At 38.6% G+C, this 20,256-nt stretch overlaps 5 protein-coding genes across 6 annotated transcripts; 4 read left to right on the top strand and 1 right to left on the bottom strand.

The window, feature by feature from the left end:
• The first annotated feature begins 1,372 nt into the window (after positions 1–1,372).
• Positions 1,373–6,236, top strand: LOC137953812 (uncharacterized). 2 transcript variants are annotated; one of them, XM_068801326.1, is made up of 8 exons: positions 1,373–1,547; positions 1,662–1,744; positions 1,820–1,858; positions 1,935–1,987; positions 2,162–2,225; positions 2,338–2,380; positions 2,468–2,515; positions 5,839–6,235. In XM_068801326.1, the coding sequence occupies exons 1-8, from the start codon at positions 1,467–1,469 to the stop codon at positions 6,019–6,021; spliced, it is 594 nt and encodes a 197-aa protein (XP_068657427.1). In that variant the 5' UTR covers positions 1,373–1,466; the 3' UTR covers positions 6,022–6,235. The 2 variants fall into 2 exon arrangements, with proteins under 2 accessions (XP_068657427.1, XP_068657428.1); XM_068801327.1 differs by having other exon boundaries at positions 1,425–1,527; positions 5,839–6,236.
• A 1,728-nt stretch (positions 6,237–7,964) lies between these two features.
• On the top strand, positions 7,965–12,029 carry LOC137954003 (cytochrome b5-like). The gene is made up of 3 exons (XM_068801581.1): positions 7,965–8,130; positions 10,682–10,748; positions 11,364–12,029. The coding sequence occupies exons 1-3, from the start codon at positions 8,044–8,046 to the stop codon at positions 11,615–11,617; spliced, it is 408 nt and encodes a 135-aa protein (XP_068657682.1). The 5' UTR covers positions 7,965–8,043; the 3' UTR covers positions 11,618–12,029.
• On the bottom strand, positions 11,650–12,366 carry LOC137954004 (uncharacterized). The gene is made up of 3 exons (XM_068801583.1): positions 12,235–12,366; positions 11,994–12,082; positions 11,650–11,914 (listed from the first exon to the last, which is right to left on the bottom strand). Exons 1-3 carry the CDS (start codon positions 12,262–12,264, stop codon positions 11,767–11,769), a joined length of 267 nt encoding a protein of 88 aa, XP_068657684.1. The 5' UTR covers positions 12,265–12,366; the 3' UTR covers positions 11,650–11,766.
• A 203-nt stretch (positions 12,367–12,569) lies between these two features.
• LOC137954002 (uncharacterized) lies at positions 12,570–16,366 on the top strand. The gene is made up of 3 exons (XM_068801580.1): positions 12,570–12,736; positions 12,829–13,092; positions 15,902–16,366. Exons 1-3 carry the CDS (start codon positions 12,697–12,699, stop codon positions 16,111–16,113), a joined length of 516 nt encoding a protein of 171 aa, XP_068657681.1. The 5' UTR covers positions 12,570–12,696; the 3' UTR covers positions 16,114–16,366.
• Positions 16,367–17,432: 1,066 nt separating this feature from the next.
• On the top strand, positions 17,433–19,918 carry LOC137954001 (COBRA-like protein 4). The gene is made up of 6 exons (XM_068801579.1): positions 17,433–17,634; positions 17,718–17,797; positions 17,900–18,356; positions 18,538–18,685; positions 19,040–19,317; positions 19,445–19,918. Exons 1-6 carry the CDS (start codon positions 17,583–17,585, stop codon positions 19,726–19,728), a joined length of 1,299 nt encoding a protein of 432 aa, XP_068657680.1. The 5' UTR covers positions 17,433–17,582; the 3' UTR covers positions 19,729–19,918.
• Positions 19,919–20,256: the final 338 nt, after the last annotated feature.

Here is a 20,256-nt window from a genome sequence, read left to right as displayed (position 1 = left end):
TATTTCTGCTCTCTTTAGTATTAAATTAGTGCGTCTAATTCCTAACAAAGTTTGCAAATTCCAGCCACATTAACTCTCCTAATTGTTTTGAGACAGATGTCATTTGTATGTTCATTCTTCACATTAGATTATAACTGTGTGTGCTAGCGTGGGTTGCAAAGTGATATATGATCTTAATAGGAGCTTTTGTGGTTTTGGGTGTTGTAACTTATGAATGCCATCCATGCGGGAGAGAATGAAAATGATTTTGCAGCTTATGAATGTGATATTTACAGGTTTTACTTATTGGTCCTCGGGGTTTCAAATTGACATTTAAGAGTCTTGAATAGAGTCTTATCTTTTTCTACTATATTTTCCATTTTGGGCTTTAACACAAGAAAATACTTTCAAGTGCACTTTACATCGAGTACACTAACACGAAAAAACGATTCACTTGTCATTTCACTTTCACTAGGGGTTTGTTTGGAATCCCTAGAAAATAAAAATAAAATGAGAATTTGACCATTATTATACTCCAAAATAGTTAATGAAAGTGAGATAATGATCAAATTCTCCTTCTCAATAACTATTTTTAGAAATAATAATGGTTAAATTCTTATTTTCTTTTCTTTTCTTTTATTTTCCATGGGGTTCCCAACATACCCTAGTTCATTCACTTTCACTTTCCCATCCCCCTTTAAGTGTACTAACCCTCCTTAAATTGCTATTTCTTAACATGAATATAATAATTTAAATTTAAATTTGATAAAACTTATAGTGTCTAAACTTAGTAATTACTTTAATTTAATCTCAAACAAATATGAAAAACACTATAAATTAAACAACTAAAGTAATTAATTATAACATCATTTTAATTGCATTTATGATGCACATACACCAACCTAAAAAAATCTCTAAATAATAATTAAAAATTTGATTTTGAATTTTAAATGGTATTTGAGTAATAATTGCAAACAGGATTAGAGAACCCCATATCTTCTTATAATATTGTTCTCCGTCATCAAATTTCTAATAAAAGATTTTATATGTTAAAGTTTGGTATAGGTACATCCAAAAACGCTACAAAACTGTGATACTTATTCTAAATTTACTCGACATGAGATTATTTTCACTAACACTCCCCTATAGTTGTCGAGTTCGGGAATTGGACAATATAAAGAATGCACAAACTTAAATAGCACACAAATTAGAAGTTAAAAATATTTTTTCTAATTAATAATCAAATGATTTTTCTAAATTATAAATTTTGAGGAATTATTTCCCTTTGTTTTCTTTAAAAAAAATGTGACAATTGAAAATCATTAAAGTTTATTTTTCATGGTGGATAAATTGGATATTCTCAAATGATACGACCGGGAGACGTTGGCTGCCTCAAACCCTAAAACGATTACAATTTACTGAGGTCCGATTAGAACAAACCCCCTCCTTCTGTCTGCTGATTGCTAAACAGGCTACGGAGTCGGAGCATGTCGACTCGGAAGGGACCTCCAAAGCACCAAAATCGAGTCGCATGGAAACCCGATGCCGGTAAGAAGAAGAATGAAACGGTAACTCTTTCCCTCACTTCTCTACCTGAGCTTTAGTCTCGCTTCTTTTTTATCTTGATGCTTTAGGTTTTATATTCGATGTTCTGAATCTCTGATTCTGTTCTGTCCTTACAGGAACTGGGCGGGAGGTTTCGGCCTTACTCGGATATAACTGGTATTTGTCTTCGATGTAGAGACCAGATAGAATGGAAACGGAGGTCGCTGCTCAACTCTCTTCTCTACGGTTTTACTGTTCCGTTCTGTTCCTTGTTCTGACTTCTGAGGTTTTTTAGGTACGGGAAGTACAAACCGCTCGTGGAGCCAGCAAAATGGTAATTGTGTGGCTCATGCTCAGGTGGTTTTGTTGCACTATATCCTTTTTTTATGTTTTTAGCTTTCTTTCTTCAGTCAGCGGTGTGGGAAGCGGGCAGTACGACAGGCTTATCACAATATCTGTGCTGGTAATCCAATTTGGTATTCTATACTTGTGTGATGTTGATTCTTGTATACTTTTTAAAGATTTTTTTTTTCTCACCAATTCTGTTCTGGCCAATCTAGTTGGAGTCTTTTACGTATTATGATTTATATTTTGGCTTTTGTGTCATATTAATAGTTTTATTGTTCTCTCAATGCAGCTTGTGCCAAGGAATCTAAAGTATGCGCTAAATGTTCTTGTCGTGTTGAACAGATAATTGGAAGGTCTCTTTCTCAGCATACAATCATGTTTCTTTTATTACCATCATTTCTTTGTCTAAGAAAAATCTGATGCTTATAGCTAATTGATTTTATGTTTGTTTGTGTGACTGTTTAGAGACATCGAGGAAGTAGAGGCTGAGCGTAAGACTCTTGATGAGGTTAATTTTTTGCTTATTTATTCTTTTCTTATGTGTATAATCAATAGTTTAATTTGCATGAAGTGGTAATTGATGTACAAATTACAGGCCATTAAGAATGCTCGAGAGAGGGATCGCCGGTCATTGCTAAGAGCTGTAAGTTTTTTTACAATTATTATGAAAAAACTGATCTGTTGGACCCTCTAAAAGCAGTTTGTTTAACCAAAATCATGTTTGTCGTATTAGATATAGCAGTTTTTTTTCTTTCCCGGTGTCTTTGATTGATCTTTAATCACTCATTTTTTGGATCATATAAATGTTCCAGCTTAAGAAGTCTTTGATTGAATCGTGTTAATCATTATATGTCAATGTGCATTAAAAACTCATATTGATAATATTAATGCCTGACTTTATCATGACTTGGTCAAAGATTTTAGAAAACATTTTTTGAGCAGAAAGCAATTTGAGAAGCTGGTGACAGCTAATATTTTTTTTTTCTTTGCATATTACTACAGAGAGATGCTTCATTCGTTTTAGATTAAAGAGAAGCTATTGAAATCAGATGATGCAATGGAGACTGATCTGGATTGGTTTTTAATGAGACTTCATTTAGCTCAATGTCTGAATTGGTTTAGGAATGAGAATTTATGTCAAAACTGGTAATAATTACTGCAACATCCTTTCTCAAAAAAAAAAAAAAAAGAAGCATAAAAGGACAAAGTAAAGTTAAGTTTGGTCTGTAATGGAAGAAGAGTTAGGGTAGAAAAATCTGTTTATTTGATAATGTATATTTCGGAGAAATAACTCTTCTTAGCATAGCCAACACTCAATCTTCGATTTCATTGATTGTTGGTTTTGCTGTAAGAAGAATTATGCTGTAATGTTGTGGATGTATTATCCAAAGAAGAAGATTTCTCCAGACCTTCTCCTTCTGGTTGGAGACTCCTTCCCCATCGTGGCTTATTCTTCTTACTCTTGTATTTACTAAAAGCAATATGAGCAGTAAAAGTGTTCCACCATTTCAAAAAAAAGAAAAAATCAACACTCAATCTCTTCTGACTTTGTTCAGGGAAGTAGAGTCACATGTTTTAGGACTTTTCTGCTCTTCACATTTACTCTTAAGTTCCTATCATGATAAATAATTATTTGAAGTCACACAGCAATACAGTCTCTTACACTTTCACTCAAGCTGGAGAAATTGATCAATCCCAGCTTGTTACAATGTGCTGATGCAATTTGGTGGTAATTGGCTTAGCAACGACAACTATTAACAAATCTTTGTATGATAAGTATAGAATTGAATCGCTTTAGCAATGGATCTTTTGATGAACAAAATGACAATTGAATTTCAATTTGCTCTGTCTTCTCACGATTAATTGGATTATTAGTAAGTTGTTGCCTTATTATGTTAGTAGAATGGAATTGGCTTGTCCACCTCGATACTAGATTCTGGCAATAAACTTCTTATCTAGTCTATCACAACTAGCTTGAGCCATTGCCAATCCTATATTTTAACTGATTTAGCAACCACAGTCTGCATTTTACTCTTACCGGTCCTTCCAACCACTTATGTGTAATAATTGTCAAGGAGAACGGCCAATCTATTATAGAATATTCAGTGACTCCAAACTGCCCCTCAGACCTATATATATTAAGCCTTGACCTGGGGTTTTTTTTAATACCTAATGTTAAAGCGTCATCATCCGGCTGTCTATCCTAGTTGCTAAAGAAATATTTGTCCTGGTTTGTATACGATGAATCAATTTCCTGAATGTATCTTATACCTGGTTGGGTCAGCGGGCAACTTACCTTTGCTTTCTATTTGGTGTTGGTTTCCATAGGACACTTGAAAAATTACATCCCAGCATATCAATATCTTTGCCAACAATCATCATTTGAGAAAGATTAATCTTGAGCTTGGATGGAGTCACTTCTATTCAAAGAAGTACCTGAGAGCTCCAAGGACGTTGGCCTGGCAATGTTTTCCAAGACGTACTTTTCTCATGGATGACTTTGTTGATAAATAGCTTCTCTTACAGCATATTCGGCACTTTTTTTCTTTTCCTTTTATTGAGCTAACCTAATTACTTGTGCCGGGACTTTTCTGCCCCTAAATTACATGAGAATTTCATTAAAAACTCCCACCTCACATGTACACTTGAGTATCGATCATGACAGCTATATAGTAAATTTTTCTCATTGTGTAGTTAAGTACCTCAAAATACAATCTGTAGTTTTCATCTAAACAACGGTACTACCACACACTCATCAGGATCAGAATCTCTCATTGGCACCAAAAAGCAATATCTTTGTGGGAGATTATACAGTTTCAAATATGTTCTGTGAATTGAAAGTTCCATATTTTACAAAAAAGAATTTCAACTATTCAGTGCAACTTAGTATAGGTGATCGTTAAGTGATTGGTGTACTTATTATAAGTGAAACTGGTTCCCTGTTTTGGTTTGAAAGTGTTTTGCTTGAATGACATCCTTTTTTTTCATCCAATTGTATTGATAAACCTTTGGTCTTTCTCTCTCTCTCTCTCTCTCTGACTCACACACTTTTTCTCTCTTTACAACTTTTTAAGGCTAGACTTGGACTTCAGCTTAGATTCCGATTGAGGTTGCTAATGGTACTAAAAAAGTCTTTTCTCTAACTTTTGATGAAACTACGATACTGAATTTGGAGAATGACCCACTAGGTGTCTTTTGTAATTCTGTCCTTCAAGTAAATTTTATAAGTTCAGGCTTCCCTAATGTTTTGTAGGTGAAAACCAGATTGTTTATCTATTGCATTCTCTTCTTGTGTACTTTTAAGTTTTTACTGTGATACCGGTTTGACCCTGTGTTCCATTATCATAGAGTGATATTATGTTTCTAAAGTTGGGTACAAGGCCCATCCCAAAATGACTAGCCTACTTGGGAAACCTCTTTTTCAGCTAATAAACTCATGATCTTTGTACTCACTAATCCATGTGGGACTATTTCTTAATAAAGTTGATAAATGACGGAGGGATTTTCATAACACAATATCGTGGAACTACACCACATGCATGAGTGGTGTGGTTTCTGCATGTTGCAATAGATAAATTCTGACTCTATTTGTCTGCCTACTTCCTGGGGACATGAGATGCAATCATTTTAACTCTTGAGTTATCGTTGCATGTTTCACAGTTTTTCACAAATGTAGCATGAAGAGACGTGGTACATCTTTCTTCTTTTCTTAGTCAAATTTGTCCATTTCAGTTGAGTATAAAACTTGCACATACCCGCATTCCGATGACCTGATTACCCAATGTATGTTCATTTTATGGACATTGTCTTGGTGTATACTAATATTGCATTTGCAGTGTTATGATATTGATAATTATTTTGGCCATGTGAACTTGGTTTGTTTTGGACAGTTCCCCACTGCTTCATCTTTTCTGGGTGATTATCAGTGCCTAATGCCTGTACTGACTCAGGTTCCTTTTACAACAGGTGAACAAGAATAAAACCGATGGCACAGTGAAGACCCCTCAAATTGCAGACAGAAGTAGAGAGGGAGATCTGTTCCCCGCTTCATCACTTGATGAATATGCAGAACTCAGTAGAAAAAGTGTGGATGATGAAGATGATGACGGTGATGACGACAGTGATGATGAGGTTCGTATATGCAACTGAGATGCAAAAGAACCCGTTTTACTTGCTGAAAGGAGGAAAGAAGAGCTGTTGCCTATCAATTTTTGCCTGGTTGTTTGAATGAGTTGTATTGTCGCCAAAAATGGTCAAACATACTGTGAATCGTTCTAAAGGCTATTTGATATTTATTTCCAAGGAAATAGCAAACTTATGTTGTACATTACTTTTTTAAGTTGCTTTAATTTTTATTGAAGGGGAACTGAACCCAACCTGATATACCCAAACTCGATTAAAACCCTATATTATTAAACCTTGGCTAGTTTAATAAGAGTTGAAAACCAGGAACAAGCTAACACCTGGCTGTTCAAACAGTCAATTTAGGAGGAGGCAGGCTTCTTGGATGGCTTGATCAAGTGTGAATGGTGGAGCCTGATTCCATTCATGTTCTAGCAAAGTGATTTGTCGGTCCCAAACAGATCCCATCTCCATCTTTGCAGAGAAGATTTTCCCATTCATGGCAGAAGGGGAAGCTCAGGCTAGCATTCCAACTCAATGTGAAACGTGTTCGCCAGGAAAAGCCAGTGAAAGCAGGAAAGAAAGGTCGAGATTCTGCTAATTGTCAATATTAATCAGCTGCGTAATAACAGAGGACATCACTTTCAGACTCGCCTCATGCTCCTCTGCATTCTCTTCTCTTTGCTTTTTGCTAAATAAAGAAGAGAAAAGACTCCCTTCTATACTGTTTCCACGTTCGAAAATCAAAAGTTCCCCATAAATTTCAAGACTTTGATCGAAATGTTACGGCTTTATTTGATTGCCTACTCACCTCTGTCGGCTGCTTCTCTCTTTCCCGTTTTTTTTTTAGTTTTTTATTAATCCGGAATCTGCCATTTAAGCATTTCTTGAGCATTAAACTCTGTACAGAAATACAAATCTTTCCCTATATAAGCTCCATTGTGCCCACTGCTCTGTGCACTCATCTCTGTCTCGTATTTACTTCTCTGCTGTATCATTCTTTCTCTCTCTCGGAGTCTGTTAATGGAGGTCCGTGGCGTACGTACGTCTCTTCCTGCAATCGTCATTCTCCTGCTGCTTATCGTAGCAACTGGTTTAGTTCATTTCTCTCTCTCTCTCTGTTTTTTGTTAGTATAGCTTGACGAAGTTGTCTCGAGTACTATCATTAATTTATTTTTTGTGATATATGAATTACCCAGTGCCAGAGATGGGACCCCGAGTTGCAGAGGCAAGGATATGCGAGTCTCAGAGCCACCGCTTCAAAGGACCCTGCTTGAGGCGCAGCAACTGTGCCAACGTCTGCAAGACAGAAGGCTTCCCCGGCGGCACATGCCGTGGTTTCCGCCGCCGCTGCTTCTGCGTCAAGCATTGTTAATCAGCTCGGCTAGCTTCCTTGGCTGCCCGTTGCCGTTGTTGTGTGCCTCCACGACTGTCTTCACCGCAATAAACTAGTCCCTCTCTCTCTGCTCTGCCATGATAGTGTGCAGCCAGCAGTCAAGCATATCCTGCAGTGTTTGGGACTTAGAGAATAGTTTTTGACGAGTGCTGTAGACTTGTTAGCTTTCATGGGATATTTTCTGCAAATTTAATAAGAGACGAATAAATTAAATTTTCAAGTGAACTCATTTGAAATTGGATAATCCTGACTACACCATATTCATATATCACCGATTAAGTTTGGTTTCAACCACGCAGCTACTTATCTTACTACGTTGGTGACAGGCTGAGATTAAAAATTGCATTTTTATGAGAAACGACAAGCTTTATTTTTAATGGGTCTCTCAGCAATATGTCACATCGAATCGAGTTGAGTCGATGTGATCGGCCTTTTACGAAAATCTCACCACCTTAAGCCCTCCATCGGGTGTCTGCGATCGAATTTTTAAGATTAATCGTATCAGTTAACAATCTTTCTTAACATTGACAAAAACCAGTGACCGGATGTCCGGAAATAGTCTGAAAGACAAACATATTAAACGCTTGGTAACTGGTAAAGCGCGCGTTGAGAATTTGAGAGGAAAGAAGAACTAACCCCGGCTTCCTATAAACATGCCTACTATAACAAAGCTTTACACACTGCAAGAAGCTTCGGACCACAACAAAAAAGAGGACTGCTGGGTCGTCATTGATGGGAAGGTACGGGAAAAGCAACACGAATCTCACTTCTTCTTTAGATTGAACTATTTGTATCAACTAAAGGAAATCGTTCTGTATTAATTGGTGATACGCAAGGTTTTTGTTTGTGGACATAAATTGCTGTTGTTCACATAATGAGCTTTAATTGATAGATAGTTCATAGCTTATGGGTTTTGTTTTTCAAGAAAATAAGGGTTAGTGGCTGATCCCCATTTTATGGATTAGTAGAGCGGTATAAATCTTGGTTTTATTTGTTTCCTTCTCTTGCTATTGCAAGAATTTTCATTTCTCTTTTCAACCCATCTCACCATTCATTCAAGTACAGTTCTTCTTTCGGTATTTTTGGGAAGAGTCTTGTTCTCATTTGTCTTGTCGAAACTTTCATTTCCAAGCTGACAACGGGTCGTTTGTTCCTGCGCTCGTTTCTTCTTCTTTCCCTTGAAGGAACTGTTTTTATTTTGTTTGGTCCGTCATCCTCTTCTTCAGTAGGGTTTCTTTATGCTGCTTTCGATCTTCTCTCGGTTGCTGTATTTTTTAGATCTTGTCGGAACTTATAGGCTAGGATCTTATTTTGGAAGGTGTTATTAGATAAGATGCTCCCGTAGATTCAGCAACTTCAAAGTACATGGACAATCGGGGCACCTTTTCTTCTCGAATGTTGATCATACATGCATACTACATCCGATACCCCTTGGTAGATTTGAATTCAAGACCTCACAATAAAAACACTGCCATGTGGCTGTTGAGCCTAAGCCCCAATACGCAATCAAGCACCATCAATGGCTTTCTGAAATACATCAGGAAAATGGTGAAAGTGTTCTTGTATGACTGGTCCTCATGCTAGGATGCAGAGGATAAAGTAAAATCTTTTGCCTACGTATTTTCAATTTTGTGATGCTTTATTTTTGTTATATTTCTTATTTAAGAGAGAATTGCCGTATGGAGATCTCTGAGTTAATAAATATTCAGGTTGCTGTCTCTGTGTTGGTTAGTTTTCTGTTTGTGTGGTAACTTCTTTCAAAATAACCATCTGAAGTCTCAGTTGCAAATAAGAATGAAGATTCTGAAAATACCTTGTGGTTTATAAACTAGATTCACATTGTTAGCTGAATGTCAATGTCCTTATGTAGGAATTTTTATGTAGTTTGTTAGTCAGTTTATGGGTTGTCATGGTGTCCATGTGTGATATATGTTCTTTGCATCGCGCTAAGTGAAATGACACTTCTTAACTGCAATTAGTATCCATCTAGACATCTCTGAGAGGGATCCTTTCTGGAAGAGGGAAGCAAGATCTCACCACTTATTTGGATGGGGATTGCGAGCAACAATTTCTCCAACTTGATGGATCACATTTGACTATGTGATTTATTGTGCATAAATTTCACTTGTTTATAGTCATCTAAGTGGATGCCAGATCCCAACTTGTGCATCAAGGTTTAGTCTCCAGGGGAATGTTTTTAGCTGTTCCTGCAAAGACTGTCCATTCATTTCTTGTTGGGTCTTCGATATTCTACGAGGATATGGACACTCTTTGCCTTCTTATTCTGATGCCATTGATGGGACTATTGTGATTGACCATAGGAATGTTATTGGCTCTGTGAGGTCTGAGCTTAAGAGAGGTAGCTTTGGCCCGAATAAGAAGTCTGCCTTTTTTGGATGATGTAGATTTTATTAAAGAATCTGGAAAACAAATAATAAAAAAGAACCATTCTCTATAAAATGGGGAAGCAGAGGGGGAGCAAGCAAAGGATAGATTACAAAAGAACTAAACAGAGAGCATAGGGGCATCAATCGAAAAGGAAGGATGCAACTGCTATAGACACTCTACAACAAGAGCATCACAGTTAATCCCTTCCCTGGCTAGTGAGTCTGCAATTTGATTAGCCAGGCTAGGAATGTGGATCTACATCAATGTCCTCACTCTCTTCAAAGATTAATTCAGTGCACTTGAGGGTGTTTCAAGTTTTGTGCTGCTGATAAGATATGAGAAGAGGAGCTAACAATTTCTCATGAATCATTAGTCTGAGGAAGATGAATCAATGAAAAGGATGAGCAACTTTCTAGTTGTGGAGATGAGTCTGCGCCATTCCAGTGGAGGATGGCAAGCAGAGCAAAACTGAGAAGAATGAGGGATTTGACAGAGTGGCTTGTTTATAGGCTCTGTTTGTATCCACCAGACTATATTAAAATGAAACCCGCTCACAGTCATGTCGCTGTGAAAATCTCTGAAGAAACTGCGGAGAAAGGGCTTTTGTCCATATTCTTAGGACGAGCTTTGAAGTTTTTGTGGTACAGTTTGTAGAACTGTTAAAAATGAGGAATTTGTAAAGGTTAAATGTGAACTTTGGACCGTAGTCTCTGTTTCAGATTTAACCTTATGGAAGCACAAGTATCCCATTGTTACACTGCTTCTCTTAAATGAGTAGTACCAAGGGTTCATATCTCATGACATTGTCGTTTCATGTATTATAAAAAACAAATTTGGTATCATATTTTTATTTTGGTTTCTTTACAAAAAGGATTTCAGTCTGTTTGTTCATGTTTACAACAGGTTTACGACGTGACAAGCTATTTGGATGAGCATCCTGGAGGGGATGATGTCCTCCTTGCTGCAACTGGTATGTCTCATGCTTCCTTTTACCTGGCATTTGCAGCAAGTTGATCTGGTGTTCCTGTTTAGGGCCCAAAATTCTAGTTGCCTTCCAAGATGCTGCTGCTCACAGTTGATTGGCTGAGATTTCTGTCAGCACACTGGATATATCTTACATTTGGTTTGAATTCTCAAATTCCATTCTTGTGTTTAAATCTAACCGGCCCTTCTGTTCATTACCAAATACCAAGTGTGACTCCATTCTGCTCCTGGATCATGAAGAGGACCCAAATCTCTCATTTTCCTCAAAATGTTTTGAAAATGATATGGAAAATAGCTTAAATTTAGTCAGATTGAATCTAACATGAAGTATGTGTCTACTATTATCATATATTTCCATTATGAACGTAAGTGTGTTAGTCTAAAAATCATTTTCTATGTTGTGTGGAGAGAATTCCATGCATGAGCATGGTTGACTGGGTGTGGTGAACCAACAAAGCGAGCTTGGTGAATCAGGCTTTAACCCAATTCCTGGTTTTGCAGTACTTGTATATGAATTGATTACAAAAATTTAATTTACCCTCTGTTCAGTTAAATGGGTGATCAAAATAAATGTTAGAAGCATCAATTCAATTCGGTGTAGGGAAAGATGCCACGGATGATTTCGAGGATGCTGGACACAGCCAAACTGCCAGAGACCTGATGAAGGACTACTGCATTGGTGAGCTCGATCCATCGCCTCCACAGATCATCCCTGAACTCGAGATCGTCTCTAAGCAGCAGAGTATCAACCTCAAGGACCTCTTGCAGTACAAAATTTTGCGATACTGCGCCGTACCAGCAGCCATGATTGGCATTGCTGTGGTAGTGGGTCTGCTCTATAATCGCAAGAAATGAAACAAAACAGGAAATGGAAATATTCCTCTACAAATTGTCTTCTAACAATAGGACTTTTATTAGAAAATTTTCACACGAATTTTTGAGTAACTGTTTGAAAGAGAAGATAGCTGGGGGTTGAGGTTACAGTGAAACATTTTGTTTTTAATCTACTTGTCGTTGGAGAAGAAGGCGTTTATGGTGGGCATGATCTCCGGAGGGCGCTGGTGGAGGAACTTACGGAGGCTGTGCATGGCGTATTTCTCTCCTTCCTCTGCATTTTCCAGCACTCCCTGTGAACGATGAGCCTTGTTGATTCTGCAAATGGGATTACGTAGAATGGTTGAGAAAGCTGAGAGAGATGAGATTGAGAGGGGAGAAATAGAGGGAGCAGTACCTAACGTCCGGATTCATGACCACTGATCTCGCAAGCTGGAAGACACACATGCCAGTAACGAAGGTCATGGCCGCGATCAAAGGATACACCTGAAAACACACACAAAGAAGCAGATACTTGGGCTGATAAATTAAGCATGATCTACCAAAATAAGTATTCACAAACATCAAACCCAGAAGCTGTTTATTTCAATCCTCTATTACGATGAACGGTTGAAGGCTCCGGTTGCAGAAAAGCTCACCTCGGGTTTGATCCACCGGGAGGCTGCCATCTGAAATCTGAATATGATGTATATAAGACGATTTACAGTTGTTCAATCTCAATTCTCAAAGGGCTGCTGGCTGTTACGTGACATGCAGTATGGCGATTTATATAGGAGAGGTAAACGGATTAGATTTGAGCAAACCGGTTGGTCAAATCTATGGACTTTCCCTTCAAATTTTTACTCGGCAAAACCAGGGGCTTTAGCTAATTGTTTGATGGCCGTCCAATTTGGAAGAACCATCGAGACACAGAGAAGCTGGGTCATGAATGTCATTGTTTACCGTTCATTAAATAAAGATGATGCAATGATTCCACTTGCAAGATGCGGGTCCTCAATGCTATTTACAGCTACGATTTCGCGTCCGAGTCTTCGCTTCGTCGCGTTTGTGGACGGAAAGTCGAGTACTGAAGCAAACATAGGGTAAGCAAGGGGGTTTTCATGGCTAGTCTGCAGGTGCAGAAGAACACCCTGTACGTAGGTAAGCAGGGACATATGCTTGTCTTCTGGGATTTATACTGATGATTATGGGCATTACATTGTGCTTAAAGGACGATTGGGATGTGATCACAGGTGGTCTTGCGGAGGAGGTTAACGAGTCCATTCTGCACTCCGCGTTCATACCCTTTGGCGACATCAAAGATGTGAAAACGCCGCTGGACCAGGCGACGCAGAAGCACCGTTCTTTCGGCTTCGTAACCTTCCTGGAGAAGGACGACGCGTCGGCGGCTATGGATAATATGGACGGTGCTGAACTTTACGGTAGGGTTCTCACGGTTAATTACGCCTTGCCGGAGAAGATCAAGGGTGGAGAACAGGGATGGGCCGCGCAACCCAGTAAGCTGCTCTTTCTTTCAAAATTTTAACTTTATTTCTCTTAAATTCATTTTTGCCTATTAGAGAAACTACACTTTTACTCTGCTTCACGCTCTTATCTGGGACCTTTCGTCGAACTAAGATCCTCACTATTTGCAGGATTTGGATTTTGTGTAAGACTGTGTGACCCATTTTTCTGAAACCTGAAAACTAGCACTTGTCTCTCTTGGACTCCTTTTTGTTGTTGGACCCCAGAGAATTTTTTTCTTGAACTTGATTGAGAATGTTTCTAAGTGATAATGCGCCTGATTATCATTAACTCTAAACCGAAGCTCTACTCACTACAACAGCTGTAAAACTAACTTTGGAAGAGAACTTCGATTGTATTGATTTATCTATAGCTTCATCTTTTTAAATTTGATGTTACCTATTATACTAGTGGGAGCTCTAGAGCAGAATTACAAAAACTATGATATGGATCCTCCTTGAACCGATTGTATCAATTTCGAAATTCGATAGTGACACTAGCCTTCTTAAAGTATTTCCTCACCTCTTCAACCTATACCAATTTGTTTTTTCCTATAAGAATCCTTTTACTGTCACCAGGTCTTTACTGAACATGCCCAAACAAAAATAAATAATCGATTTAGTGAGTCGAAAATAAGAGTGGAACTAAAAAAAATCCTTTTCTCGTGTATATTAGGTTAGTTGGCTTCTGGCATTGACGTTATTGGGAGGATATCACTAATCCTATGTCACTTGATCTCTTCTATCCATTACTCTTCTAAAAGTGTAACTTGCAAATGCTAGCATGAACACTTCCCTAGTTAATCCTCTTCTCTTGCTGGAACATCCTTGTATTTTTTGTTTTTGCTTACATAAAAGTTTGGCACTCTCTCTTTTAATATATATCTCAGCTGATTATTTGTTCTAGGAGAATCTTTCTCCTTCCTTTCCAATCATACGAAAGCTTCCTTTCTGAATGTTATCTTCCATCCATTTATTCAATCTGCCTGCTAAACAAGTATTTGTTTATTAAGAATTTTTTTGTTTTGTTCCTTCTGTGGGTGTATCGGTTGATGGGGGTTGGACTGACGAGTAGAAGAAACTAATTGGGGTAGTTAAAAGACTGCATACATGATTGTGGCGGTAAAAAGACCGAACAAATGAGCAAGATAGCTCAATAATGGGACCCTTTGCTGGGCTAATGCCTAAATTTAATATATCTTCGAGTTTCCTTTGCATGTTTTACAACCCTGATTAATAGAATTGAGAAGGACTAGACTTTGAAGAAGCCTTTAAATAGCATGAGCATTATGGAGATCAGAACCCAAGAGCCTCTTGAGAATGACAACTTTAAATTTCCTAATGAATAAGAAAGGTGTAAAATAATGCAATAGAGGGGATTGAGAGAGAGAAGAGTGAAGAGAGGAACCGGCTGCAAGAGAGGCACTCTTCTTAGGGTTGGTAGACCCCTAACCCTCTTATATAGCTTAAGTTAAAAACAAAAGGTACAAAGACAAGTATACCTTCACTTACTTAAGCCCTTATAACTCCTACATTACACCTCCTAATTACATGAAATTTGTTCTACATAAACTCTCAAACATGCTGAATTTGATAAGGCTAGATCTAGGAGGTGTAGACAGTGTTAAATTACCAAATTACCCTTCATATATCTTTCTAACAAGAGGTAAGTATAACTACAAGTACTTTCTGAAAAAAAGAAAAATACAGCTACAAGAAAGCTATAAGAGTTTACAAGAACAGAATCAAACTGTTGAATCCCTATTTATTATTACATGAGCTGAGAATGATTACCCTTATAGTTTAACATCCTACGACAAAGCACTGGTTTTGGCTTCAGCTGAGTCACATCTGCCAATAGGACCTGGGAATATTAGTAGTATCACACCTTCCAAGCTTCAGATGATCCCGTTAGTGCCAGCAGGCCTAGGGTTCCCCTTCGAGCTGCCATCAGAGTTGACTCCAAGACAGCCAGGTAGAAGAGGCATCCAAGCAATGATTTGATGCTGAGACCCATAAAAATATAAGTCAAATGGAAGAAAGGCCGATGCCTATCTAAATTCTGCTAGCTGCCGCATCATTTTTCAAAGTTGGCCCTTGATAGATGCTAAAGCTTGGTCGGGGACTCCTGTTGGAACCCAAAACCATCTGGTTATGGTTGGGTTAACGGAGAGAGTTATGGTTGTACTGTTCCATTTCTGTATTCATTTTGAGCAGTGGCTATGAAAGGGAAGATGCTGCCTACCTAACTGGTTTAAAGCTGTTTTTATAGAGTTATCTATCTGCCATTTGCAAGAGATTCTTTTAATGTCCCTAAATAGGCAACTCAGGAGTGTATTGGCCTCTGCATCCGGCAAAAAGCCGGTTTATCTAGTTTCTGTAGCTATGAGCAGGGATCATTTTTGTAAAGTGGTTCTTCATTCATTTTAAAAGAATGTTAAGGCCCTTATTTTTCTACTAGGTGTTAAGGGCAAATCCACAGCCATAAGTAAAATCCCAGAGAAACTTGCTTTTCTGGTATTTACTTGCTCAAGAAGACTTTTGCTACAAACATGATCTAGTACATGTAAATTCCAGTAAAACTTATTCGCCTTCTCCTTTATCAAAATTGTATTCATCAAAATATTGATACTTTTTCTGTTCCTGAAGATCACTTTTATCTTGTGTCTCTAATTAGTTTTCAGTTTTATACCTTTTAATACTTGAATCTTAAAAGTTCTCTATTATCAACTTATTTATTGAAAAGAAAACGTGAGGTTTTAACTCTGAGTTATTTGCTGAACTTCCTGCTTCTTTTCTTCAGTCTGGGCAGATGCAGATACATGGTTTGAACGACAGCAACAAGAAGAGGAAATGCAACGATTACAGGCTGAAAGCCAGGCTACCATGCAAGTTGCGGAAGAGTTACATAGGAAAAAATTGGCTCAAGAACGAGAAGGGGAAAAAGAAGAAGAAACAGGAATGGATAATCCTATGGCAATTGCAGAAGCAGAGGCCCTTAAAGAGAACAACTAATCCACCAGAAACTTTCAGAAAGGTAGAAATTATAGAAGGCAAAGCACAGTCATTTTGTATCTTTGCTGGTGCATGATGTATTAACAGTCGGTAGAGAAGTGTTCAAGCTATTATTTACCTGTTGTGTTACTTGGATTGAATAGATGGGTTCTCATTGTCAGGATTAATTGTTTGACCCGACTGCAGGGTTTTTTACTCCTTTTCTTGTCTGTATTTCTAGCACAATCTCAATGCAAAGATCTGTTAGAAATTATACGCTCTAATTCACGTAGAAAAAGAAAAATCAAGCAAGGAAAAATACAAAATTTATACAGGTTTGCCTCAAGGTGAGATTACGTCCTATTTTCCGTTGTTACAGTAATTCACTATGAAGATAAAATAGTTTAAAAGAGAATTGTATATTTTTTATGATAATTACCTAAACAATGATGCCCCTAAATATAAAGAAAAAACTAGGCCAATCGTAATACAAGTGTAAAATCCTTAAACTATCTTTAATAAAATAACAAATAATATATCGTGGACTTGGCAGGAGCTCTGCCCCCTGAACCCTCGTGTGTCGATTCAACATAATGCGTTAATTAGGTTTCACAACTTAACAGGCTCTACCATTATAACCTGCGATTGTGTCGACTTTTAGTACTAGTGTCCATGCAAAAACTTGTTTTGACGAAGGAAACCCAAGAATTTTGTTTTTCTTCCCGAACCAGTAATGAATGAATGCTTCTTGAGAACTCTCCTCTTGCTTGGAAGCATTGGTCTTCATTTTCACCTACAGGAATACAGTCGGAAAGTTTATATCAAATGGTGACAGGTTGCTTGCCTTTTAAACCTTCCTAACATAACAGAAAAGGAAAAGAAATACAGAAATTGGATCTCCTCATGCTCTCATACCCTTTCTCCTATCATCAACATAAATGAAATTTTTACTAGGAAAAAGGCTCTAAATTGCCAACCTTAACCTACCAAAACGCTCATCAACCATTATCACAGCATTTGATTGGGTAGTTTACAACCTTATTGAGTGTGATTAATTTAGAAAGTTCATCCAATCAAAGAAGGCGGCAGGTGCAATAACAGTAGCAGTCCCTGTCCATAACCAGAAGACCGTTGGGCAGTAATATTCAAACTCTCTGAAGTTTTCCCGCCTCCTCCCTGTCTCAGCAAACTCCCCTTGCTTCAAAGCAGAGGCAAGAAAGAGCTGCTGACACACAGAAATGATGAAAATATCAACAACCAGTTGGTGGACCATCTTCTTTCCGTCTCTTTCGATCTAAATCTCTTCATTTCCCTTAAAAGACTCACAAAACCTCTGCTTCTCTACCACTACGAGGCCGGTTCCATCGTCCCAGAGCAGCTGTTCTGGCCAGCACAGGGCTTGTTTCTGTAGATTTAGGAGAGAGAGTCAATACGGAAGAAAGAAGAAGCCAGAGGAAAACTGAAGATTGGTAGCATTTGAGTTGACAGAGATGAGATTTGTGGCGTTTGTTGTCTTCCTTGTCTCTGTTTTTTCTAGTGCAGGTGAGAATCTATATCTGGTTCTTGATGAATTTGGTGACTGCTTCATGCTGGATTCTTACTTTGTTGCTGATTTACTGGATTAGCTGCTTACGATCCATTGGACCCGAATGGAAACATTACAATCAAATGGGATGTAATGTCATGGACAGCGGATGGATATCTGGTATGTCTAGTTCCATGGCTGAAGCTCTTTTCTATGCATACATCTTCCCCTGCCATACATTTCTCTGAAACTTAATGGAATCTCTCTCCGATGGTTTTCCAGGCTGCTGTAACAATGAACAACTTCCAAATGCATCGGCACATAATGAGCCCTGGCTGGACCTTGGGCTGGACATGGGCAAAGAAGGAAGTAATCTGGTCTATGGTGGGTGCTCAGACAACTGAACAAGGTGACTGTTCCAAGTTCAAAGGAAACATACCACATTGCTGCAAGAAGACGCCAACAGTTGTTGATCTGCTTCCTGGGGTTCCTTACAACCAACAATTCGCAAATTGCTGCAAGGGAGGGGTTGTTGCAGCATGGGGTCAGGATCCCAGTGCTGCAGTCTCAGCCTTCCAGGTGAGTGTTGGGCAAGCAGGGACCTCCAATAAGACTGTGAAGTTGCCTAGAAATTTCACATTGCTGGGTCCGGGGCCTGGATACACTTGTGGTCCTGCAAAGATTGTGCCTTCCACCACCTTCCTCACTCCCGATCGCCGGAGAAAAACTCAGGCACTGAGTAAGTTCTTCTTCCTTTTGTGTTAGTCACTCCTTTGAGATTCCTGCATCCTTCAAATGATGATACATGACCTCTGTTGCAAGTGATCTTTCTCTTTGTTTTCGGTTCTACTGGGTAAGATTGATCCGGAGAATTTTCGAAGCGTAAATTTTAATGGAGGACACCTATCTTTTGTTTGCAGTGACATGGAATGTGACATGCACATACTCACAGTTTCTAGCCAGGAAGAACCCTAGCTGCTGTGTTTCCTTTTCCTCTTTCTACAACAACACTATCACTCCCTGCCCCAAATGTGCTTGTGGCTGCCAAAAGAAAGAAAGCTGCATCAAGTAAGTCTCTCCAACTCTTGGGTTCTCTAAAACTCCTGATGTTTCTGATTACAATTCAAAACCACTTCACTGTCCCTGCTCGACGGGTGGGTCTTACAGTCAAGCTCCCTTCTGCCTTTACACTCGAGGGCCAACCTCCATCCAGCCCGAGGAAACCTTTTGGGAGGCCAACGCCCCATAGAAACTGTCATAAACTATTCGTACCAAAAGGGTTATATCCATTGAGAAGTTGTGAAGAGTTTAACCATGGATAATCTCTTAAACATTTCATCAAATAAGTGGAGGATTCAAATTGGGAAACCTCTGCGTTGGTGTTTAGACATGTATAGAGCCTTACCCATAATCTGCCTGCAGAAGCGATTCGAAACTGTCAAGTATGGTGGGGATCAACACCCCAAGGAAGGATAATTCACCCCTGCTGCAGTGCACTCATCATATGTGTCCAATTAGGGTTCACTGGCATGTGAAGCTCAACTACAAGGAATACTGGCGCGTTAAGATCGCCATTACCAATTTCAACTACAGGTTGAACTACACACAGTGGACACTCGTTGCGCAGCATCCCAATCTCAACAATGTCACTCAAGTCTTCAGCTTCGAATACAAACCACTCGTCCCTTACCAGTCTATAAGTAAGTTTTCCAGTGCATTTGGGAGCTTCTGTGTTCAAAACAATGGAGGTTAGGTGAATTGAAGAAGAAAACTAAAGGGATGTACATGTTTTCCTTACTCTCAGAATGATAATTTGTATTCATGCAGATGATACTGGGATGTTCTATGGCATGAAGTTCTACAATGATCTATTAATGGAGGCAGGGCCATTAGGAAATGTGCAGTCGGAGGTGCTTCTCCAGAAGAACAAGGACACATTCACCCTCAAACAGGGTTGGGCATTCCCTCGTAAAGTGTACTTCAATGGCGACGAGTGCATGCTGCCACCACCAGACACATACCCATTTCTTCCCAATTCAGCAAGAGAAAATTCGTTTACTAGTGCATCACTCGCTGCTTCTGTAATCTTCCTACTTGGGTTCCTCTGGTAAGATTGTTTACAGAGATGACGATGGTCATGTTCCAAATTTTCTGAGACTTTCATGGTGGAAACCCACCATTTCCGTTTGCCAGATTTTGACATAGCCACTGAGATATCCGTATCCTTATGTAGATGAATTGAATTATGAGTGTAATCTCTGGACATTCTTTTGAAAAATGAAACATAGATGTTAAGAAAAAGGAGCTTAAAACTCTCTTGAGAATTAGAAGATTTTTTCTTGCTGTGAATTTAATGATTCTGATCCCACAGCCAAGACATCAAACGATGAGTCAACTGGGAACCGATTATTACATGAATATGCAGCACTTGTGCAGAAACAATTCTTCACCGACGCGATACAAAGAGGTGAGACGTCAAATCAAGGTTCGGTAAAACGTTTTCTCTTCACTTTTTTACTCCAAATTAATACTCTTCAGATGAGAAAACAGAGGATGTCATCGTTCTGAAAAGCACACCTTAACCGAATAAAACAATTTCAAATCCAGAAAATATGCCCAGAACTCGCAGTGATGTCAAT

This window comes from Aristolochia californica, unplaced genomic scaffold, assembly GCF_029961685.1.
Source record: "Aristolochia californica isolate CCGP_79_NKW_82.1479 unplaced genomic scaffold, dmAriCali1.0.hap1 SCAF_16, whole genome shotgun sequence".
Lineage (NCBI taxonomy): Eukaryota > Viridiplantae > Streptophyta > Magnoliopsida > Piperales > Aristolochiaceae > Aristolochia > Aristolochia californica.
This window is presented reverse-complemented; position numbering and strand designations above follow the sequence as displayed.